Here is a 25,851-nt window from a genome sequence, read left to right on the forward strand (position 1 = left end):
TCTGTTTATCAATAATTCAGTCGATAGCGAATGTTCCCGTCCAGTTATATTGCCTATGGTGGGGCAAAATACAAAATACTACATAAAAAAGTAAATGGTAGAAGAAAATACGGCGTAACAGATGTGACAGTAAATTGAAGCAGTAACGTGAAAATGTATACAGTAGTTGAACAAAAGTAATATAATTATAATAGCAAATCTGTATAATATTTCTGACTGGCAAAATTCGCATTTGTGCTCTGTTGCAAAAGTAATTTTGTTTTTACCAATGGATTGTCGCTATTCACTGGATATCTTATGGGGGATGTCACAGGGCGTAATGACCGACTGAAATGTTCCCCGGTAAGTTTCAGCAGCTTCAGGTAATCAGTCTTTTGATATTCGAATGTGTTGGCGAGTTATATCATAAAGAAAAGCTACAAAATAGTATGATTTCTGAGTAAAATAAGATAGGCGTGGAACATAAACGTCGTAAAATGAACATGAATATAAGTGCGACACGTAAATGCATACAGATACAGTATTTACAATTTGATTCATATGACGGCACATATCCTTAATAAATAAAACTCTCAATAATAACTTAAACATGGAAACAGACGCGACTAGAACAAGTATACGAAACAATGGTCCCACTTTTTCACTCGAATCAAAGAAAACACCTTCTATGAACAAGCAATGTGTCAGTCTTCATGTCTCCGGCGTGGTCTTTACAATGAAAGAAGCTTTGGAGATTTCACAGAGTCCGGGCTGGTGTGCGGTTCGCTTGAAGAGCTTCGCCTGTGAGCTGCGGCACAGCTTTCGCGAGCGTTGTGATACGAGCCGTAATTATTGGCGCTGGACGAAGTGATGATCCCGGGCGTGTTGAAGTCGCCACAGTTGAACCCGACATCGGATGAATTCAGTACAGATGTCGTCACAGAGCTACTGGTCACACATGGTGTGTTCGGGAACGTAAACACTGATGAAGTATTGGACGGGGTTGCGAGACTGCATACTGGCGTATTCAGTGTTTCAACCGGTCCGGCATTCCCTATGTCCAGGCTAGGAAGAGACGACGCAAATCGTCTGTGATCTAACATATCCTGTCTGTGGCAGTTGTTGGACTGTACCGGGTACGAGCTCGCCATTAAAGACTCACTTCCTACTATTACGGAGTTGTTCTGTTGGTTGTATATGTTTTCTTCCATTGACCTGTTGCATGAGTTCGTCAAAGACGGACCTGCTTGTATCACGGACACTGTGCTAGCTTGTAACCTTTGCTGATTGTTCATTTCTTCGAGGGAATCAACCGCTGACAGTAGGTCAGAATCGTGACTGTGGCGGTCTCCGAGTCCAAGGCAGTCGGTGGTGTTCATGCAGGACGTGTCTTTCGGACTTTCGTTTCTCATTAGGTTCAGGGACTTGTCTTGTAGAACTTTGCACATTGGTGCATGCGATGCTAAGATAAATTCCAAGTGGTCTTTTTCTTGTTGCAGTTCCATGATTTCGCGAGTTAGCATGCCTTGGTGGTCTTCTAAGATGTCGGTTTCACCCTGCAGTCTGTCAGTAAGCTCACGTCTCCGGTTCCTGCATTTGGCCGCTGCTAGTTTGTTTCTTTCTCTTCGTAAGCGTCTTTTTGCAGCCTCCTCTGGTGCAAGCTGTAATACAGAAACATTGTTTAGTGCTATGTTCCATATTTACAAAATAAGTTATTTCAATCTTACATCATGATCTTCGACTTTTCGCTTTCTGCCCGGCGTACCTCTGGGCTTTCCGCTTTTTGTTAACCTTGGTTTGCCGTCTGCAGTAGTTGTCGACGAGGAAGGATTTGTGTAGCCAGAGTGTGATATTCTAACCGAGGATGACTTCTGCGCGCTGTGAGGTACCAATGGATTTTGGTGCATGCTCGAATGCGCTACGACTGCGTTCGGTGGTGTTATCGATCTCATGTCGATGTGACTTGTAGTAACCATCCATTGCATGTCGGGTTTGCTGGCCGAGTTTAGGCTGTGCGGGCCCGGCGAAGAATGCCTCTCGGAGCCGGTCGAAAAGTGAGTCGGAATTCCCATGTTTCTGAGATCATTTGAACTGCTTGACATCCCAGGAGAGTACGAGCGATGGTCGTTTTGTTGTATACCGTATGGTACTATAGGCATCTGCTGACTTGTATGATCAACGGCACTGCTGAACTGAGTAGGATAATTCTGTAAAAGAATATTACAAGGACTTGAGAAATCGACAAGACTACGTTATCACGACAACGATACAATTATGAAATTCATATTGGAGTCAATATCTGTGGACTTACTAACATACTAGAAACACCGAAGCTTAGCCTTACATCACTAAAGACTTCGTTGTAAATTTACTATCTTCGCTAAAAAGTACCATTCTCCAAACCCCGGCACCGACGAACCACTCTCTCGAATGAGCTCTTGATAAAGGGCTCGTTCGGTTTTTATATGTGCTCTTGCGTCGAAGTGTCAACAACAAAGCCTTTTTTGTATTATTCTCGAAATTCAGATTACATATTCTTACGGGGTTTAGGCATTAGTTGAATTGATAATACACATAAAGAAAGTCAACATCACTGTGATGTGATGTGGTTATTAAATGTTCGAATATACACGAGGTCAATGTTTTGAAAAGAAAATCTGCAACGTCATGCTGTAAATTAATGACGTAAAAGTCATATGACGCCATGGGGTGATGACATGTGAAATCGAGGAGTGAGAAAAGACTGATTATGCACAAAATTCGCTGCAAGAGCTACCGCGGGAACTTACCAGTAGCGTGCTTGGATGTGGCTGGAACATATTCTCGTCTAGCGAATGAGGCGGGCAGACTTCGTTGTACATGGCGTTCAAGTCCGAGTACCCTGCTGAAAACATTGCATTCTTCATGGTAAATTGTTGTTGCTGTAGCGAGCTTGATGGCGATTTCGCTCCGCGGGAAGAAATACTTGATATTCTTAATCTATGATTTGATATGCCTTATATGCTGTCGAAAAAAGAACGATTTGTTATTTCCAAGTAGCCTATACAATGTTCTTTCCAATTATCTGCTAGTTGCTGACTACTACCCCTGACTAGTGTTAGCCAAAATAGTCGGGTTTATTTCAACATTAATATATTGTTCAATTGTATATCGAGGTGCCGTACCTCCAAGAGTCTCTCATTTCCAAGTATACAACGATTCCGGGTTTCTCATCCGTTGCGGATGCTGATTACATCGTTTCACCTGAGCATCTCGATATTGCTTTTTACCAAGTCATCAAGTTCGAGAGAATATTTACTATTAATTTGTCTAGCTCTTCGTATCCTACTATACTATGTTGCTTACCGATGAATCATCATCAGCCATTGTACTACTGTGCGACTGGATTCCTCGCACCTTTATATATGTATGCGTAAACTTTGCGTGAGATTTTTTTCTCTCTCATCTCGTGAGTGTTGTTGCTATAATAACGTTGTGCGTTGGGTCCTACGTCGTTGTCTTGGAGTTGGTACGCATTTCTCGTAACGCGCTAGAACATTCTCTCGGACTATAGAAGAGATCAATGGACTGTATCGAGGGAGAAACGGACTTTTGGGTATAGTTTCGTAAAGGGATACCGACAGGGAGTTTTGGATATCCCTGGGTTTCGTCTCAAGAGGATAAGTCGTAGATTACGTACCTTTCCAATATAATCCAATTTGTTGGTGTGCAGGCACAGCGGAGTTGAGGTGATTACCCAAAAGCACATCACGGAAAATACCTTTAAAGTTTCCTTACTAATAATGCATCAGGGATAGCATGCCCGTTAGCCCCAAGTGCATTTAAAGACGGTGATCTGCCTTGTAGTTACATCGAATATAATAATGTTGTATGTAGGATACATGAGGGGAAAGGCACTTCATGTGAAATTACGTATCACTGCATGATGAATATCGACCACTGATAGTTTAGGATGCGTCGCACGGAACTTGTAGAGATGTGAACTCTATTTGTGATCCAATCCATCTCTGAATCTGATATTGATTGTCAAAAATGATTTTAACCAAGTTCCGGTAAAGCGCATATTTCACGGGTTATTGTAATTTGTGATGACATCGCAGTCAATGGATAGTATATAATAATTACGGTTGCATTTAAAACAAACGGTGTTTTAAAACTTCGTTTTAAACAAATGCCTCAATTTTTCAAACGTTGGTTAATTATGCCATAATTTGTGCAAAAACTTCCGAAAAGCATGTAGTATGGGCCTGCGGATGATTTGCACCCAATATAGTCGACGTATACGATCTGGAGTCCTGGCAGGAACCCTCGAAATCGTCGTTGGTTCGACAGTTATAGCGAGTAGATATAGATGATTTGTACGGAATGGGCGTTCTGATGTTGATGACCGCCGACAGTGAAAATGCTGCATAACTAGGTAGTCCAGGCTAAAGATATTTATAGTCTAGTTATGACAATGGTCGGAAGCCCTTTTCGTCGAAGGACCCATATTTACCCTAAATTTTCAATTGTAAATGCCACTTCAAGTTCCATGTGACGTCACAATTAAATACTAATTACGTCATGACTAGAAAACAATAATAAAAACATGTTTTAAACAAGGGCCATGTTTTAAACATGTTTGTTTTAAGTTGATTTTTGTTTTAAATGCGACCCTAACAATAATTGACTGACTGCCAGCTCAAACGAAGAACACTCCTGTCGCACTGTGCAAATATCCAACATCTGAATAATATATTCATATTGAAATATCATTGAATATTTCGTTGAATCATAATATTGAAGTTCTGTTTTTCTAGGAGTGTCTTCAAATCTCCAGCAATTGAAAAATATATTAATATTGAAATATCATTGAATATATTATTCAAATGTATTTTAAAACAGTTTCTTCTAATCTCCAGCACTTACATAACGCAAACCAAGAACATACAATGATAAAACTAGTGATTATTATCGATCACAAGGCGAAACCATGAACGGAAACGATATTTTGTAGAATGTATTAGAATCAGGCGGGATTAAATCAACTCCAACCATATCAGGTGATACGATGGTTGGTAGACAACGTTGTTTCCGATCATCTAATAGTTGCTGACGATTACCCCTGACGAGTGTCAGCCGAAGATATTCGGGTTCATTTCAATATGAATATAACGTCCAATTGTATATACAAACTATTATCAGCAACATATTTGCCGCATATATTTTACTTCGTGCACCATTATTATTCTTTCGCCATATACACGTTAGAACTACAACGATTTCATAGTATAGAGTCAAGATTTCCAGAAAACGTTGAGCGAGACCAGCGCAGCCGATGGTGAAGTCGGAAATAGGTTAGATTCCTATCAAAACAGAACTTCCAGATTTTCATTCCGATGGATACCAATTACCGTATCAGTTTTCAATAGATTTGAAAGTTGTCGACTTCTCAAACTCCGAAAATCTGCACACTGGCATTTGCGATTTTAAAAGCATTGAAATAATACTCCAATCGATTGCCAAATAATAACGCAATACCTCGTTATTTCTCCAGGAACAGATTTGATGGAAAGTTTCGATCGGTGTTTTGATGTCGCGAATGGGTAGCGAACTTGTGAGGGTGCCTGAACTTCCACAATGCGCGCCGCAGTAATTATTTTTCTGCTGAGGTATTGATTGCTAACGTCTGTTTTTGCATATCATGTGCGTAACAGCTTTCGTATGTCAATGACCTTGAAGTGAGGGAAATTAAGTCGTACGGTATCGGTTCTTAAAATAGTCAAAACAATACCGTTTTGTATTGTTTGTACACCCGTTAACGAAACTTCGTTACGTTCTCTGTTTAATTCCCCATGATTATCGAGTGGCCCTGGCAATTTTTAAGTACATGTGGTTTTCTCAGCTGACGGCATTTCACCGGCCCGCGTACGTGCTCTAAATCGTTTTGACGTCTGACTGAACGCCTGCAGCATGGTGCCTTGGGCGTTTTGCGTCGTTTTACGCAGCGTATGCGTAACATCAAGCGGCTTACCGGTGCGTCAGGTGTTAGTGCGAGTGGCTGGCGTCACGTTTGCTGCAATCAACCATGTCAAATTTATTGTTACAGCATTTGGACTTACGTATGGGAGGCATTGTAGGTTAGAGTTTCGAGTTGACGCTGTATACTCCCGTATTTCAGGCTATTCACAAATAAGCGACGTAAACAAACCTATCTTCGAACTGTGACGATATATATTACGCAGTCAGCGAAGTTCGTATATACGATGAAGCAGAGATATCATAAGATTATTTCTGTTTTGTGAATTGTCTGTGTGATACCCATAGATTATAATCAACAGCTGCACATGCGTATGCGCATGTATACTGACGATTGATTAGCACAACCAGGAATCATACGAACACTCAAGTGCAGCACAATTTTAAATGAGGTCCGATTTCCAATAGTTATAAATGGTATCATGGGAGCGGCTATTGTCTTATTGAGGCAATCACGAGTTGCAACAGTGAGTATATCTCGGTTTAATCATAACCACGTATTCGCGATGCTTAGGGTTACCATACGTCCTCCTTTAGGAGTATTTGTCCTCCTTTTTCAGGTTTTTGAAAATGTCCTCCGAGGACGCCTAAATGTCCTCTTTTTTGAGATTTTGTCCTCTTTTTTGAGAAAGGTAGGGCAAATTCGGCTGATATACAGTAAATTAGCACTGAAGTAACGCTCCGGCGGCTATTTCGGGAGCTGAGCCGAAAAGTTGACTTTTTTTACAGTCAACAACCTGATAATGTGAAAGAAAACCTGTAATTTGGGCACGGAGTATGAAAGTTGACCTTTTTTTAGTCAACCGACCACGAAGTGGGAACAATTTACCATTTTTTCAAGATTTTCCTCCAGTATTATAAGTTTGAAAATTTTGAAAAAATGTCCTCCTTTCCCGATTCCAAAATATGGTAACCCTAGCGATACTGTCATAAATCCACCATCTACAACTTGGATAGGGCGTGCGCGCCTTTCTGCGCAGTGGCGGCTCTGCTATATGCACTTATTATTAAGTACAATTATGATCATGTCGTGATCCACCAATTATCAAACTCATTTTATCAACTGATGGGTATACTGGCTACCTATAGGCTAAAGCTTATTCTGGCTCTTATATTCACATTTATAACATTCGTTGGCAGTACAGGTAGCAATAACATGTCTTCGAATTCCCAGTGCAGATTTCTCATAATGAAAAGATATATAAACGAAGGTCTTCCCTGCCGCTCATCATTGTGTATCTCAGAGGCACTACTATTTCACACCAATCTTTTCGAAGTCAAAAGTTCTATAGAAATATAGTCGCGCGCACCTTTATTGTAAATAAGGAAAACCTTGAGTTATGAATAATTTCAGAGTAAATCCTACCATACACCAAATACACACTATTTTATTTATTTGCAACTGTTTATCTCAGTTTCTTCTGGATCTTCTATTCTCAAGTCTCATATATTCACTACCTACCCTTCAATAGTCGTCTGTATTGACAGCGCATTTGGAAGAGACCTCTACCAAGAGACTACAAAGGACTTTTCGACGTCATGTGGGAGTAACATTACCCGGTACATGCCGAGTCAAAAAGTTTACTTCAGTTTCTTTAAATAATTTCATCCAATCTGGATATAATTATGTAATATGGTTGATGCGTCGCGAAAGAAGAATTGCCCAACGAAAAACTAAACAAAGAGAGTTATAATTTTACTACCACATGCCGGCCGGATACATTTGGATGTACCCGAAATATACGCCGGTATCGTTGGCTCGAATTGCGAAATTTGTATCGTCACAATCGATTGTGTAACTCTATATCTAGACCACTGTTTGCCATGTAAAGATACTATTGCCGGTTTACTTTCATTGGTTTGTTCTTATCGTTTGCGTAAGGCTAATCTAATTTTAGCTCTGTTGCTTTGTCATTGTATACCTCGACTCCTATTTGGGGGCATGTCATAATCTTCTAGATTTCAAGTGGCGATTGGTGATACAACGTGATAATCCCGTGCAATTATACTGTATACCATTGGATTTTTACATGTGAAGTATAAATTGGATGTTGGTATAGGCTATATCACAACAGAATGTACTATACACAGTGTAAGCGCTGTAAGGTAACCTGGAGAGTATCATTGTTGAAAGGCGGTGCATCAGCGCGCTGGGGAAAAGCTCATTTCTGAGTCGCAAATCACATACAAAAACGAAAGCTTTCGGCAGATCTGTACTAAATATCTTATCTTGATATAAAGTGAGTGAATGGGGTCGTTATGCACGGGTGTAATTACAGAAAAAGTTTGCAAATCAGTTCGCACTCGCTGGTGAGGAGTTTCGCATCGTGATGTCATTCACTTTTACGCCTTACTCATCTAAGGTTGAGCTATATTACATATGCAATGTCCTTTACTCCAAAGTCTGTGGCGAGGTAATAAACTTGACATTTTTCTCGAAGCAATGCGGCAGTTTGAACCTCGCAAACATATTCAAATGCGAGAGATTTGGGACATCCTGTTTGAGTGATTATGCCGGGACGATGCGGCACGATAAAATTTCTAAAATGCTTAGAAGCGCCGGCAATCATTACGATTGATGGGTACAGTTGGCCTACACCGTACAAGAAGCCATAAGGGATGACACATACTTTTCACGTTTGCTATATTTTCTGATCGGGACCTTTGGTCATATTGATAACATTAGCATCTCGACACAATAGCGCTATTGTCCAACATTTTAGGACAGGATATTCCACGTATTTTAAATCAGGATACCGAAATAATACGATACTTTTTGATATCTCATCTGCGATCAGATCTGTACTCTCAAACCGTCGCTGGATTCATCTGGCATCGGTGGCTTCTGGCGAATGCAGTGAGACACAAATCATACTTAGAACGCTCCAAGGTCCGGAATTGCTCGGGATTTACGAAGCATGCATTTTTACTCTGCAGATCTCGGATCTAATCGCTCGCTGGTGTTTCTATGCTGTTGGATTAACTCACTGAATGATAAGGTCGCGAAAATGAGTTTCTTCTAAACAGAAGTCTGTTTTCGTCAATACATTAATTCGGGAGAAACATCCGCATTATGCCTTGCCGGCAAAATATCACGCGCATCTCAAATTCTTTAACAAATCAAAACAGTGGCTTTCCGTATATTTGTATCGAGCCGCACACAATAGAACGGCCCTGGTCATGCTACGTCACAAAGAGGACACGAGAGAATATCAGCGGATTTATATCAATATTTACCTCGAGCCATAGCGTATCGGGTGTAACTCTGCATAATGGAACCGGTTTCTCTCGCGTCCGTGTATTGCCTGTCGTCGGTCCGTATGATTCCATTGTAAGCTGCGAAATAAAGGAGAATCGGATCAATGAGTGGGTACTCGTGAGGTGCACCTCTTCGAACTTTCTATGACGTAGCACTAAGCCGTTTTGAATCTTACAACAAAGGTGTCATGTTGTTATCGAATTAGCGACGAATTGCCATGCTACAACTTGCAATGAAGCGATCTCTAATGTTACTCGGATTGACGCTTTTGCGTAGGATACGATGGTCGGTGGATATTCTCTTAACATTTTGCTTTTCACCCCCGCAAAACTACCTGTGATGCATTTTTTAGCGAGAAACTGTTATGAATGGATAATTTTCGATTCTAGTCACGTCCACGTTTGTTATCTTCGGTCGGAAATCACCAGGATTCTGCCGTGCCGAATGTATCGCAACGCGTCGCTATCTGTTGAAATGTTCAACTGCAAATACCTTATCATATCGGGACAGAGCTAAGGAATATTTCTACCTTATTCCATTCTGGATATTTTTGTGAAAGTCTGGTCGAGGCCTGCGATAACCGGAACCGCAACCAGAACTAGAAATGAAACTACGTACTTCACAATATCCGCAACTATAGCTATACCATACAACTATACTCAGTTTTCAAAATCCGCAACTAGAATTACACACAAAAATTTCAACCAACTAGATGGGTATAATTTGTCCGCTTCTATCAGCCGGCACATTTCTGTCAAAAGTTAATAATTTTAATAATATGTAATCCCAAGAAAACTAATCCGCATTAGGGATGAAACAAAACGAAGAGCTATACTGTTATGATTAATAGTAGGGTCTTCAGATGTATATTTTATATTAGTGATGACCATATAGCCATGTTAATCATCTTGCAACGCAGACGGGGCTGGGGCGCGTTTTTCTGGTATGTTTATCTGGAACCTATGATAACTGAACTTTATGGAGGTTGGATGTGACCTCTCCGAGCCCCTAAAAATAGCTGAACTTTATCCCTGTAATAGAATGATCCACGCGCCACAAAGATGAAATTATTTTGGGCTAAAAGCATGGTTGTGTCTGCATGTATATATAGCTGAAGATAATTGATCGCTATGTTAAGTGGGGTGTTGTCCTTGGTCTGCAGCCTTCACCATTGATCAGCATACGGGGTTAGTAGCGAAGCGTTCAAATTATTATATTATTTCCAATACTAAATGCATGTGTTCTATACTTTTACGATAATCACACAGTCTTCGCATTCACATTAATATTATAATTTCTGCTTGTAAAATTGCTTGGAAATTGAGCCTCTGTCACTCGTCATTCCGCGTTTGCATGCATTGATATCAAATTTTCAAGACCGTCAAAAATACTTTGTACACCTGTTTAGTGTTTATACTACATGTGTCCTCTCCAGACATACAAATACCATGGTTCCCCATGAAATAATAATGTGAATTCGGCAATGTTATTTGACCGTAATCAATTAAGACTACTTCTACTTTTGCTTAAGCAACAGGAATGACTATATTTTGATCGTTGGTATAAAAGTAACGTTATTAATATTAATATTATGATTATTGGAAATCTGAGTGGTGCTTATCGCCATTTAAGGCATTGCGCGCCACGGTATTGAGGTAGGGGAGATGCGGTACCGATGAGACACTGGGACCCTGTGGCGAGATAGCGCAGTGGTATAATCCGCGGCTACAACACCAATGGGTGCGGGTTCGAGTCCGACCGAGGTCGACTTCCGAATTCCGATATCTAAGTGTTGGAGGTTTACCTAGGCTCCTCCTCGCCACCTCATCCGCGTCAGCGGTGTCTTACAAAAGCCTAGAGGTGGGCCGTGCTATAAGTCGGCAGTTACGGAAAATACAAAGAATATCGGCCTGGTGTAAATGACCACAGTAGTCGACAAACACCATGAATACCCCAAAAAAACAACAACAACAACAGACACTGGGACCAAAAATACTTGAAAAAGTCTCTGTGATAATAATCACATGATCACAGTACGCGACTTTGTCTACAATGGTATGCTGGCAGAATCTTTCCTCGCATGCAAAAAACTTCTACTTACGGGATCTGTGACAAATGATTTACGTTTTAGGGGGTGTAAAATAAATTTGGATAAATGGATACATTTTTCTATATCAACTTCCAGTATTTGAAAGTCAACATGTCGATTTGCGATATGTGCCATTAATTTTGTTAGTTTTGGCGGAAATCCAAACGTGATTTTATCCAACATTTGAGTTGATATAATTTATTTTATTCTTGAAGGTGAGACGAAACATTCTTCATTGGCTTGTTGTAGCTTAGATTATAGTACGCATCAAAACTAGTTGAAATTTGAGTTTTAAGCTTATGTCTCATAGGTCCCATGGTCGTAGAGCTTGGTAGAGTATTGATGGTAGAGCTTGGATTAAAGTATTGAGTCAGCAAAAGATAAGCTATTCTCGGCTGAAGATTTGAGGGCCGGAGATCATTTTGCAATTTTAGATCCATCGGTACCACATCTCCCCTACTTGAAATCAAGCGGTAACTAAATGAACTTATTACAACTTATTACGAATACTGCAACGGCGGTCGACAACCGGAATAACGAAAGTGGGCTGCGTTGGGTGAACGGGATATGCAACTGTCAATCAGAGCTTCGCAACATTTTTAAATGATAAACTTTGAAATTTTAGTACTTAACATATTTTGCGCTGTAAAATTGCAGATACTGAAAAATAAGCCTCCTTTTCTGTAAAATGTTCCCAATAAAAAAGGCGTTTCAGTAGCGCGCTATTATTTGCGGGCGTGGCCATTGCTGGCTGCAGTAAAAGACTGTAAAATCCACATAATCGCAATTTTATGCTTCATCTATATCACGGCGCTCATATTTTCGAGCTATACTTACAATATTCATGTAAACATTACGGTGATAAAATGCCAAACTAATTAAAATCAGAAAATGTGAGGCTTGTCACGTCGGCATTAGATTTAAACTTCATCTCTCATCCCACAAGTGGTGTTATGAGGTCTTGTTACGTATCACGAAGAGCTAAAAGTAGGCTGCCGGTTTAATCTTCGTATTTTCGTTCGTTGTTGTTTGACGTCACGTTGTTTACTAGACGTGGGTTAGTTTTGAGAAATACAGAGCTGGAGGGACCCAGCATAACATCGAATCGGGTTTGGAACTATACGTGGGCCGATGAAATGCAACACGAAGACAATCTCGGTATAACAAACTATTCGACTATTCGACAGACTATTCGACAATTTAACCTAGCAAGGACATCAATTTACAGACAATCCTAGACTGACGTCCGCTATTGCGACTAAAATAGGCGCGTTGAAAGTCGCCGGGTATATCTCAGTAAAATGATAACTGTACCGGAGCGTCATGTTACAACTCTGGAAGAAATTATGTTCAATGGTTCTATAACTGCTATTACATACAATACGAAATTCGAGGGCTTTGCTCGATCAAAACATTTCGCAGAAGAGGACGCGTGTATAGGGTCTTCGTTTGCCTTACGTAATGGGCCCGGAGATAGCATTTACAAGCTAATATCTTTGCTCTTGTTGAAGATGTATTAGCTCCGAATGGATAAGTTCTTGCCTGCGGCTGGAAGTGACACTTACCATACATTGTTCAGTATCTTTTATTAGCACTATCGTCATGCATATAACGCATAGTTGTTGCAACAGCAGTTATTAATATGGAATTCCATTATTGTTTCGAAATAGTTAATGGTGTTGCATTCTTGCTCGCATACAGACTTGATGAGAAAGTCAATTTGTATACGATTATTTAATTATATAATTATTATTTAAGAATCGATAGATATGACACAGTGGCTACTAGAAATGTTTTCATGTGCTCATCTTCCATCTCTTTTAGCGTGGTTTCGATAGGGCACTCTGACACGGGGAGATTATTGCATGCAGCACCGTAACTGCCGCACCCCGAACCCCCAATTGGGGGGGGGCGAGCTCGGAGGGGGCCCAAAATTATTTCGTGAATTAGCATAAATCATAGAGTATTTTTTGAAAATTTATGCAATTTTTTCGAAAATTTTTCGCGCTGTGCGCGAATTCAAATAGCCATTTATCTATATTATTGGGTAATGGGCCATTACCGCGCCACGACCCACAAGACATACAATCAAGTTTTAGGCCATATAACATGCAACTCCAAGAAGTGTGTCAGAACGATCGGCAGCGAGAAAAGCTTGGCCGAAAAGGTATATGCCCTTATGCAGACCGAAGACTTCGTTATATAGGCTATACCAAATACATATAGGTTTAATTGTCTAGGCACCTAAATGACTGGCGCCGAATGTTCCTGTCTTTGAAATCTGAACCTCACAAGACAAATACCATCCCGCTGGGAAAAATTTTATGCCAGTGAAGAAATACCAATTTGAAATCGTGTGAGTCTCTTAGTTTAGAAGCCTACGTTTCGGCGATTCTATTTTTTTGATATAGCAGATTGGAAGTCACGAAATAACATCATGTAACGAAGTCATACCAACGGGTCCGCCCGCCCGAAGATGTTTAATTATTATTTACGGGCCCTCCCGTTTTCAAGACACTTCACTCAGCTCTACCGGTAAATCTAATTACTTGAGTAGAGAGGACAATAAATTGATAGCATAATATATATGCAATCGCCGATCTGATTGACCGATTTTATCGTAAATTATCGAAAATTTTCGCGCTTCGCGTTGGCTCACAATACAATACAGATAGGCTAATATCGTGACAAACGCGAACAACGTGATGGGGGGATCGTTTTATCACCCCATGGGAGCCCAAGACCCACGTTTTTGGGGGCCTGACGAGGTGCTGTTTCGTTCCTGCCAACGGGTATACTATACGCCCGAAGATATTTAATTATTATTGAGTGGTCGACTGGTCGTACCTTTTCAAACACATCTCACTCAGCTCTACCGCCAAATCTGATTACGTGAGCAGATAGAACATAAAAATTGATAACAGTATATGCAATTCCTGATCATACTGACCGATGAAATCATGAATTCTGGAGATTTTTCGCGCTTCGCGCGCTTAGGCGACAAAAGGTGATTCACTAAACAAACTCCCAATGAAAATGATGAATAGCGGTAAACAGTGTATCGTCGGAGGGGGGTCTATATAAGGGAGGTTTGGTCTATAACCCTATGGGGGGCCCAAGACCAAAGTTTTTTTGGGGGGCCTGACGAAGTGCTGTTACGGCCCTGATTGCATGAATTTATCGCTCACGTGACACTGCGATTGTATTTAGCCTGGGGCGTGCGATAGGCCCCGATTAGTCCAAACAAAATCACAAAATGATCGGTTTACGATTACTATCATTCACAATTGAATTTCTTTCGCTTCTTTCCTTGAAATCTCCAAGTGTTCCAAGATGACGCAACGATTGAGAAGAGGCTAAATCATGATGTTTTTTGGAAATTCTGACGTCATGTTTTTTTATTACTTTCGGTACCCAAAGGTCACTATGTACTTGACTGGAATCTCATGTTAACACTTGACTCGGATTCGTGGGCCAAGCCAGCCCCATAACGGTCCCCTTTCTACCAATAAGTAGCAATAGGTTATTTATATCAATACACGCTACATGCTGGAATTATAGTCATGAATATCCGATGAATGTAATTTACCGCATTAACACTCGTCAGTTTTGCATCTGCATCAAGAGACGGGAAACTGTTACAATACGTCTGGTGAATGATGCTTGGTTGCCAGGTTGAACTGCGAGCATAGAGCTATTAGTAGCGATTCCATTCAACCAAAATTTACAAGTATTCAGTAAATTCAGTGTTCCATAGAACATCCACAATTTCACAACATGGTAGCATTCAGCGGATTTACAATCATTATCACAACAGCATAACTCACTGTATGGTAATCGTCTCTATAGCGACGTCATGTCATTCGTAAGAAGACTTGCGCAACTAGACAATTTTTATATTTGCTAAAGTAGATTAGAATTTGAATTATAGCTATACATTTTTCCAAATTAGACTGGAAATAGAATTATAGCCGAACAGTTTTTTTCCTATTAGACAAGAACTATGGCTACACATTTTTTTCCAAATTATATTAGGATAGAAATACTGCATTCGCAGAAACGTGGAAATTGCACCAGGTTCAATGCATATCAAGTTGGATTTCATTCTCGTGAGCATGAGAATGGCAAATGTCTGTACAGCAAGCTTGGTTCGTTTCGCACTATACTGATCTCATGTAGCCTTTGCAGGAAAACCAGAATTAGATTTGAATTAAAATTAGAGTATAGAAACGTTTCACGAATTAGATTAGAATTATATTACCGGCATTTCGCTCTAATTGTATCATTAGCTGTACTGGATATTTTACGGTGCGGGGCTCTTTACAGTTTCGTATTGTCATGGGGAGAGATGTCCCAATAGATCCAGAGGTCGAAAAGACCGGTCGTCACGTTACTTTGCCGCCTGACTCGTGACCGCTCTATTTTCATGACACTTGAGTGACGAGCACTGGTTAAATTCGTTCGAGAGATCTACGGAACAACCTTTTATCTCGTTGCAAACCGACCGTGAAATGCCGGCAATCATACGAATCGAGGGCAACATACGCTGACGCAAATTCTATTCTCTCGCGTCAGAACTCGACGATGCTTTTGAAAAGGGTACAACGGCCTCGCGGACAATCGCATCAGTGATTCTGAAGCGATTACTGTAGTGGAAATGTTCGCGTACGCATATCGCATACGTAGATAGTAGAAGCTTCTTGATTCGTAATTGTGTTGCTCTCGACTTGGTATATTACTGTTTCGGTGATGAGAACCGAACCGGTGCATTCCAAATGCGAGTCTGAGCCACCGTTCCCGCAAGAAACGACTAATAAAGACAGTCCCATTGAAACCGTTTAGTGATACTTGCAAAACCCGGGATTTGTGTGGTGAAGTTTCTTCGAACTATACCTAGAAAGTACTCGTTAACGACTCCATAGGCTACGCTGGAGCGGTAGAAATCAACAAACAGTTCAAACAATTGAGCAATGAGCATGCGGCGTGCCTACCGAAAAAAAATCACCTAGTCCAGCCAAGTCAAACAGACGATTTCAATCGGCCGGCGATGCAATGCTGAGTAATTGGAAAGTTCTTGTATTAGCCAGCACATTTCTATCAAGAGTTAAGCCTTTTTATGATCTATGATCCCAAGAAAAATTATCATCACCCAACACGAATAGAACAAAGGAGGTATAATGGAATTTCCCACGTTTTCAGTCTTATACCTCGAGTTTCTAGAACAGAGCATCAATATTCCGTGTGATATATGATATATGTACTTGATAATTATGCATCCCACTGAAAAAGACTAGGGTAGTGATTGGGCTGTAAGATTTTAGCATCATTTGACTGGTCCGCATTAAAAGGTCAAAATTTGTTCGTCAATCGTCATGCTTGAGAAACAATATAGAAAAACATCTTTTTCATGAAGATTTTTCGACGCAGCCACACAAGAGCCACGCCTCTTGAAGTGTGGATTTTGTTCACGTTCACCTCGTGTCCAAGAGAGATGCGAATTATGGGACGTTTTCGCGTCAAGCACGAAACCCAATCAAGGCGCTACCGACCCCAAATTTCAAATTCGAAGGAGGCGGAAATACTCGGTGAGCACTATGGTGACGCTATAGTCTTCTGCATAGGCCTACAGCTCAAGAAATCAGTGATGACACAAAACACCGCAAGGGCTATCCGCAGTGCTAAGTTCCGAGTAGCCAATTGAACATGAGTATATGACGTCCAGATCGGCCATGACCTGACCAGTGACCACTCTCCGCCGGGATGCGGTCGCTTGCGATATATATGTAATCGAAATACGACCGTGAATAGCAAGAAGGTTGAACCTGGATTAAGCTTGCTATATACGGGATCAGTGCATTATATGTGGTCAAGGGTGTACGAGTTTCGATTAAACGTTAAAAGGGTGTACCACGACGAAAAAGGTTGAAGAGCATAAATATAGGACGTTTATTTTCGTCCTTAATTCTTGTTTCGCGGCATATGCACCGGCTCAGAAATATACATATACATAGGCTTGCATTTAAAACAAACATGTTTAGAACAAGGCCCTTGTTAAAAACATGTTTTCATTATTTTTATTGTTTGGGTTTTAGCCACGACGTCACGAATATTTAATTGTGACGTCACAGTGGATTGACATTGACAATTGAAAATATAGGATAAATATTCCTCTTTCGACGAGAAGGGCTTCCGACCACTGTCATAAACAGACCAAAAATATATTTAACCATAGGACTACACCGTTATGGATCATTTTTACGGTCGGCGGCCATCATCATCAGAACACCCATTCCGTACCAATGATCTATATCTACTTGCTATAACTGTTGAACCGACGACGATTTCGAGGGTTCCAGAATCCAGACACCCCAATCGCATACATCGACCATTTAGGGTGCAAATCGTCCATAGGGGCATACTACATTGTTTTTCGGACGTATTTATACAATTACGGCATAATTAGACAACGTTTGAAAAAACAACAACTTTTTTTGTTAAATGCATTTGTTTAAAACACTGTTCAGACATGTTTTAAACAAAGTGTTTTAAAACGCCGTTTGTTTTGAATGCAACCCTACAAACACACGATCTGCGCGTATCCATGCCTTGAGTCCATCACGTACATATGTCACTGAACAAGGATGGTGAAGATATAAGCTTGTAAGGTTTGCCAAGTCTTGCACCACCCCTCCATGCTATCCTGGTAATGATGCTGAGCTCAAGGCGAAAAGCCATGAATACCGGTTTTACTAATCAAGTCTGCGCGGACCGGGGATTAAACCCACGACCACGACTTGGACATCTAGATAATTCTAGTTGTCTAATTTGACTAAATTAAGGCAAAATGCCGTTAATCTAATTGTAATCTAATTTGTGAAATGTTCAATGCTCTAATTTCAATTCTAATTTAATTTCTGGTTTCCTGTTCATGCTACAGGAGATCTGTACAGTGCAAAACGAGCCGAGCTTGGTGTACACTTGTACAGACATTTGCCATTATCGTGCTTATGAGAATGAAGTGATATGATATGAACTCGACATGATTCAATGTCCAGGTTTCCACGAATTAAGCAATTATATTTTCAATCTTATTTGGAAAAAATGCGTAGCTATGATTCGAATTCTAATCTAATTTTTAAAAGCTGAAAAATTTCTAGTTGTCCAAGTATGCTTACTCTTCCGTAGTTCCGGTAGTCTTATGTAGTCTCAATATTTCTCATTAGGCTCAATATAGTCTTACCTGTAGTCTCAATAGCCTTCCACATAACCTCAGTCGTTTAAATAGGTCCCTTACACAAAATAGGTGCACCCCTAATTTACTCGTGCCGTTAATGCCATCGTGTAATAGCTATTGAATATATAAGATTCGAAAAACTTTAGCTATTGCCGAATACCAAAGCATCGGAGGCTTATCCAGTTCTGAACTAAACATTCCACGCGACGTCCGGGGTCATCGAGAATCCTACTGGTTTCCCACAGGTATGCAGGACGGCCAAAATATATGAAATGATCGGAATGCTATTTCAGTGAAGGGCACGAATTTCCAGGTGAATGCGACACCGGCGCCGCGACTACCGGTTAGCAGACGAAACTAACTCTTGGGTGCGTTAACGTGCAGACGCGGTGAATCACCACGGAATTTCGGTCAGTTAAAGTAGTATATGAGGGAACATTCCATCATGTTTTAAAGTAATTGCTCTGTTGCAGTTGTGTCATCCAAATATCGTTCCGGCATGTAGCTATGTTCTGCAATGCTACACCGGAAGCAAACGATGATTTCATGTCCACGGAAACCGAGCTGGTAAACGGGATGGATGGTCTATAGATTCTGTGCCGACACCGTGTAAATATGACGCGTCGCACATGTCAGTCCAAACATGTTTATTTACTTTGCTACGTTAGCGTATGTATTGTATTGTATTATCCCTATAATAGATTGCTTACATAAAACATGTGTCACGGTGAGGAGAAAATCACTCTTGTCTGAGCACGCGGCGGACAGATGCCCAATTGCCCATTTAAGGAATAGCTTTCGCGTTCATGGGTAATCAATAGAAATCGATTATGTCAAGTATCGGGAGCTGTTGACAATCTCATACAAGGCATACGTAGTAAAATTTCAATAGTATTGCTTATATTCCCCGACACATTACATAGTGTCACTATCAGAAAATATGATAATTCGCAGGAACAAAATTTCTCACGTTTTTTCCAGCGATAACTTAAAAAACTTTTCAACAACGAGTATAGTTGAAACGGTTGGTAGTTATCACTACCAATGTTTAGACGCCGCTGAATGGAAGGTGTGAAGACGAATGATCGACGATGGATTGACTATATGTGGCTCAATTTTGATTCATTTTGATGCATGATTTCATGAGAGGCATACTAATGTACATGGCATAGGCACTACCAAAATACTTTTGTTCTCCTAGATTCCATTATATATTAACATAAGTTCTGCAGCAAGGCCATTAATAAGATCTCCGAATTGTTAGTAAACGTATTGAAAAGCCCTAATTCCGATGGGATCCAGAATGGTTTCCATAGAACTGATACAGCGACGAGGGTGTAAAAACAAAGCCATCGGCCAGCGTTAGAGAATAGCTGTCTATACCGGAACAGCCGGCTAGTCTTTGGTCTATGGCACCCTTGATACCCTTTCATGTTGTTCTTATCATCAGACCAAAACAAACCAGTGAATCATCGGATGGTACTTTCCAATTTCAGATGTCCCGACCAAAAGTAGAAAGAAAAACATTGTGGAAGTATCTATTACGATACACCATCATATCGGATATCATATAGGAGCAGAAAAAATTCTCGGATGACACTGGACTTATAATACTGCAACGAATAAGATACAGCCAAGATGTAATTACACAGGAATCGTAGAATTATAGCACTGCGAGATGTTATTCGGCTAAACTCCACGGATCCATTAGCAGCTATTATGCTGTGGCAATATAATAGAAAAGTGTGCGAATTTGATGTATTTTTGCCGATGCATTAGTACAGGTATGCCAACTATCCAGTCATACTGCTTAGCCCGATTATCTGGGACCGACGTCGTGTATTTGTTGCTCGTGAGCTCTTGCTATCATATCTTGTGACTTCCTGTGAGTCGCACAGGTCCGGTATCAATTATTTTCTCGTGTCGTGTCTTATGGAGTGAGGGGAGTTTAAATTGTACACTTTGTCTTTATTCTTCAGCGACTTATTCATCGAAATCGCCGCCAATTTGCGTGGGCGCACTTCCTGATATCCCTCGCCGACTCATCTCATCTTCAACTGTAACTTTACCGATTGTGTTCAGTGGTACGGCTAAGCGCTGTGTACCGGAACATCAAATAGATGCAACCGATTAAATCATCACCGCATTAGTCACGGATATGCGTCCATTCGCTTCACCGTACCTTAGCTTCGCCGAGAACTATACATAAGAGCTTTCAGCCACTATTAGTGCTTTGCGCATCGTATGCATCATCCCGTATTTTATGTAATCGCATACAAATGGCAAAATATTGATTCCGTGGTGAATTATATACCAATATATAGTACACAATGCTAAAAATGCATTTTCGTACAAAGTCACAATCCACTATTTAAGTATTTTTGACGACAACAGATCTCAATATAATCCAATCTGCGCGCACTTATCATTTATTAGTTATGCGTTCATTAGTAATTTTTTTCAGCGATCATTTAGCAAAGTCATATACCCTATATGCTTGTTAACAATTCAGTTACTTTGGGTGCAACGCAGAATTTCTGGCTCCTGTATGTCCTGCGATGTGACACAGGTCAAAGAATTGGGTCAGCAAACATTACATCTTTAACCCAGTATACATGAATATGTTCGGATAAGAATCATAAAAGATTGGATTATGCACCTACATCTTTTAAAAATATTTATGATTTGATGATGACAATACTTTGAATAAACTTATGCATCTGCCATCAGCTACTGACGTATACATCCGCTAAATACACATCGACCCATTTTAAAAGTAGAGTCGTTTGACTTGTTTGCAGCAAATGCTAAATCCAACAATTATGCAAATTCAAACATATTCAACCAAGACAAATAAACGATATCGCAGCGTCGTCTGTACTCACGGTCAAAAATCGGTCGATAATATGCCATGATTCTTCTCGTCTTCCTTTTTTATATCACCCTCTCTTGATTAGTCAGATTTTATGATCCTGGATGTGAATGTTATTCAGAATAATATACACATAGCACTGCCAATTTCTCACTAAGCGCCGACTAACGGACCCATCGGTGATGATAAAAGCGAATCAGATTCGTAAGCCGAAAAACGAATCATCACATATGAGCAACTCCCAAATCATTCAAGGTTTTACCTTATTAAATCAGCCAGCAGTTTTGCGAGAATATAAACTTGTAGTTGACGAAACGTCAGAAATGGTGAACAGATGGCTTCGGCTACCGATGAATCAGAACTCACCGAATTTATTTTCAGCGCATTGATCAGTATATCATCAAAATCTAAAGCTCTTCGCAAAGCGGAAACTGCTAGCTGTATTTACGAAGGTGATACAGAAGCTATGTAACGCGTTTACAAGATAAAGACAACCGGAATTGGCGTCGTATTGCGATATAATATGCTATCCGTTCGCTCAATGCTCCGAACGCTATGCGGTTTCCTTGTGTAAGATGTGCAATAGATTGTTGGGTTATAACAATTGTCTCAATAGTTAGTATCGCATTTCACTATTAAATAACTTACTGTTAAACAAATTAATATGAGAGTGCGTCACATATTTAGTTGTTTTCTTCCTCATGACCTTTGAATTCATGCCAACACTGTTAGGCCTATATTTCTTACTCGCCGCAGAATCTTGCAGCGCATCAAGGTGCTTGAATGAGGCACCCAGTTCGAAGAACTGAAGTATCGAAGTTGGCGAAAAATAGAATGTCTTTTGAAAGGTATGAATCGAGATTACAGAAAAAAAGGACGCATGGTGCTATGACCTCCATCTGCATGCCGTTATCGACGATAGAATGATAGCCTACCGCTTGGTGAAATAATATTTTGGGTGTGCCCGTTGCATCTACTTTATTCGCTCCAGTAATTATGATAGTATCGTTGTTATTTGTGAAGTGAGAAGTGGAGTATTTCTGACCATTCCATTTCCATACCATCGCCAAGTCTTGTCCAGCATCAATTCGGTCGTCTACCTGGCTTATGATTAACTATAATATCAGACTACAAAACAAATAGAACCGAGGCACTACAAAACATTGTCGGGGAACGTAGCGTATTTATGTTCCATCACGTATGCTTTAGGCTCAAACTAAGTGTGAATTGTACGAGAGACATATGCGGCATAAAACGATATCAATTTCAAAGTCTCTATAGCATATCATGTATTGTATACAGGACTGCAACTGCTGTACCCCAAACCCCCTAATTGGGGGAGGCGAACTCGAAGGGGGGCCGAATTTGTTTCGTGAATTACAATAAATTATACAGTCTTTTTTTGAAAATTTTTGCAACTTTTTCCTAATTTTTTCGCGCTATACGCGATTTAATGTTGCCAATCATATCCTGATCATTGGGTGCCCTTCACCCAAGAAAAATTTCGGCATTTCGGCATCGGCCATTACTGCGCCACGACGCACCAAGACGTATGAAGTTTTAGGCCATGTAACTATGGGTTACATTTAAAACAAACGGTGTTTTAAAACACTTTGTTTAAAACGTATTTTAAACAGTGTTTTGAAAAAGGCCTTTTTCAATTTTTTTTAAAGTTGTATCGTTATGCAATAATTGTGTAAATACTTTACAAAAAACATGATGTATGAGCCTACGGACAATTACCGCCTGATGTAGCGGACGTATATGGATATGGGGTGGTTGGAACCCTCAAAACAGTCTGTTCAATACCAATTGTACATATATTTCGTCAAAGGAACTATTTTTACCCTATATTTTCAATTGTCAATGTCAATCCACTATGACGTCACAATTGAATATCCGTGACGTAATGGCTAAAAACAATAAAAAACATGTTTTAAATTAGGGCCTTGTTTTAAACAGGTTTGTTTTAAATTGATTTTTGTTTTAAATGCAACCCTATACTGTAACATGCGACTCCGAGAAATGTACCAGAACGATCAGCAGCGAGAAAACTTATTAGGCCGAAAAGGACTGCCCTTATGCTGACCGAAAACCGATAAAAACCGATACATATTCAATAAATCCTTATATATGTTTAATTTTCCTTATGCCTATAAATAGCTGGCACCTAATGTTTCTGTCCTGGAAATCTGAACCCCACTAGACAAATGTCATCCCGCAGAGAAAAATTATTTGCCATCAGTGAAGAAATACCAATTCTAAATCGTGTGCGTCTTTTAGTTTTAGTACGCTTGGGTCTCATGTTTCGAATAATGACAGAAAATAAATAGAATATTATTTTTTGTTAATTAACCGTAGTTTTCTCATTATCTAATACCAACGCATGCACTGAGCAGTATTTATTAACAATGTATTTCACTGGTTTCAATTTAGAAATAAAATTAATGCGCTGGAGATTATAGCTAAACATTTTGACTCGGCCCACCAACGTATATTCTGTTACTCGTTTGGCCCGTGGAGAAAAATAATCGCCCACCCCTGCCGTGGACCGTTGGATCATGGATACATACATATATCCATGCGTTGAATTAAAACACCGTCATTGAGATGTTGTCATTTCGATGTCAAATCAGTTGACAAACAGCATTATAGAATGTAAACGTGGAATGACAGCGACCGATTTTGCAGCTTCGTTCCGCTTCGCTGAAGCTTTACTCGGACTTATTTTACGGCAGCTACTGTAGAATTTCTGGCAATCCAAAAGTTGTCTTCCAGAACTCAGAATTTACTGAATCCGGTCTTGATCGAAAGCTACTGTCGCACTGATTTCGAAAATATCAATCAAAATATGGTGAAGCACCGTACTGACATTAAAAACCCCCCTCAACATTTAAAATCTGCATTGTTCAGAACAATCGGATAATCGCAAAACAATGACCATAACAATGACCCATTGCGGCTCTTCGATTGTTCGGACAATGCCGATAATTCAGACTTGGAGGGCGAATTCTAAGCGGTTCAGTGCCTGATCATATTTTTATTTACATTTTCGGAATCAGTGCGACAGTAGCTTTCGATCAAGACCGGATTCAGTAAATTCTGAGCTCTGGAAGACAACTTTTGGATTGCCAGAAATCCTACAGCAACTGCCGTAAAATAAGTCTGAGTAAAGCTTCAGCGAAGCGGAACGAAGCTGCAAAATCGGTCGCTGCCATTCCACGTTTACATTCTATAAACAGCATACTACATGCAGCTTCGTCACCACCATGCGGATTAGGACAACGGATGCAATCACCGTCGTGGCGACAGTAGGGTTACCCCTTACCATACGTCCTCCGGATGATTAAATGTCCTCTGAGGACGCCTTAATGTCCACCTTTTTGAGATTCTGTCCTCTTTTTTGAGAATTTTAGTCAAATTTACTGTCACATTGGACTGCGATACCGTAAATCAGCGCCGAAGTAAAACCATAGTATTTATAAGATAGTCGTTACACTCCATTATTCCCGGTGGTAAGTATTGGCGGGACAGCAGCACCTAGCGGTGGTTGTGTTAATCTTTATTTTGGGCGACGGCTGTCCTTGTAACGGCCCTGCGGATATACAGCTGCATCAGCTGTATCACTCAAGTATCAGCTGTATCACTCAAGTATCAGCTGTATCACTTCAAGTATCGCTCAGCTATCACTCTGCAATAAGTTTCACTGCGTCTGGATGCGCGAAATAGTCTGGTATCTCTCAAATATCAGCTGTATCCCCCAGGTACTTCTCATGCATAAAAAGTATCACGTCAATACTGCGTCGAGGATGCGAAATAGTCAGATATCAAAACAAAACGGTATCGTCTTTTATCGAATTCGTGTCTAATATCGAAAATAATGCTGTACTGAAAATAACCGAGAATTCCCTTCAACCTCCACAATTTGTATTCTGTTCATTAAAGAGATTCGCTTTGATTCCGTTTCATTTATAACCATATGTCTCGTATCAGTACAGCAGCAATAGTAGCAGCAGATATTTCCGAGGTACAGCATCCGTGTATAAACTACACTCTGTAGCATACACCTGGCACCATTTCGAGCTTGAAAATATGGTCCACGAGAAGATTCAAGTTAGGTATGTTGCAATGACCCGATCATGACAAAGTCATCTTTGTACCAGTACTTCAGTGAATATAAGCTCCTACTGAATTATATTTCCTGATCACAGCTTTATGGTGCCCTTTTACAGCATAATATTTTTCACACAGGATAGTGGACAAATCAATGAATCTGGCAGGCAACTGATTTCGGAAATAGAATTCCACATTGTTTTTTAAGAAAGTTAGTTCTGGATAAAAACAGGACAGCATTTCTTCGGCAGACGATTAACCTCCGTCTATTCAACAAGGCTATATGA

The 25,851-nt window shown here is 40.2% G+C and overlaps 1 protein-coding gene and 1 long non-coding RNA gene across 3 annotated transcripts; one reads left to right on the plus strand and one right to left on the minus strand.

Moving 5' to 3' along the window:
• Positions 1-28: 28 nt before the first annotated feature.
• On the minus strand, positions 29-21,582 carry LOC145445140 (uncharacterized). 2 transcript variants are annotated; one of them, XM_080323275.1, is made up of 5 exons: positions 21,465-21,582; positions 9,235-9,333; positions 2,769-2,863; positions 1,707-2,186; positions 29-1,640 (listed from the first exon to the last, which is right to left on the minus strand). In XM_080323275.1, the coding sequence occupies exons 1-5, from the start codon at positions 21,490-21,492 to the stop codon at positions 711-713; spliced, it is 1,632 nt and encodes a 543-aa protein (XP_080179401.1). In that variant the 5' UTR covers positions 21,493-21,582; the 3' UTR covers positions 29-710. The 2 variants fall into 2 exon arrangements, with proteins under 2 accessions (XP_080179401.1, XP_080179403.1); XM_080323277.1 differs by lacking the exon at positions 21,465-21,582 and adding an exon at positions 18,586-18,625.
• Positions 2,861-8,494, plus strand: LOC145445144 (uncharacterized). Its single transcript, XR_013916899.1, has 2 exons — positions 2,861-5,630; positions 5,864-8,494. It is a non-coding gene; the product is annotated as an uncharacterized LOC145445144 (long non-coding RNA).
• Positions 21,583-25,851: the final 4,269 nt, after the last annotated feature.

This window comes from Botryllus schlosseri, chromosome 8 (assembly GCF_051294905.1).
Source record: "Botryllus schlosseri isolate E-star chromosome 8, Bs_hap1, whole genome shotgun sequence".
Classification (NCBI taxonomy): Eukaryota; Metazoa; Chordata; class Ascidiacea; order Stolidobranchia; family Styelidae; genus Botryllus; species Botryllus schlosseri.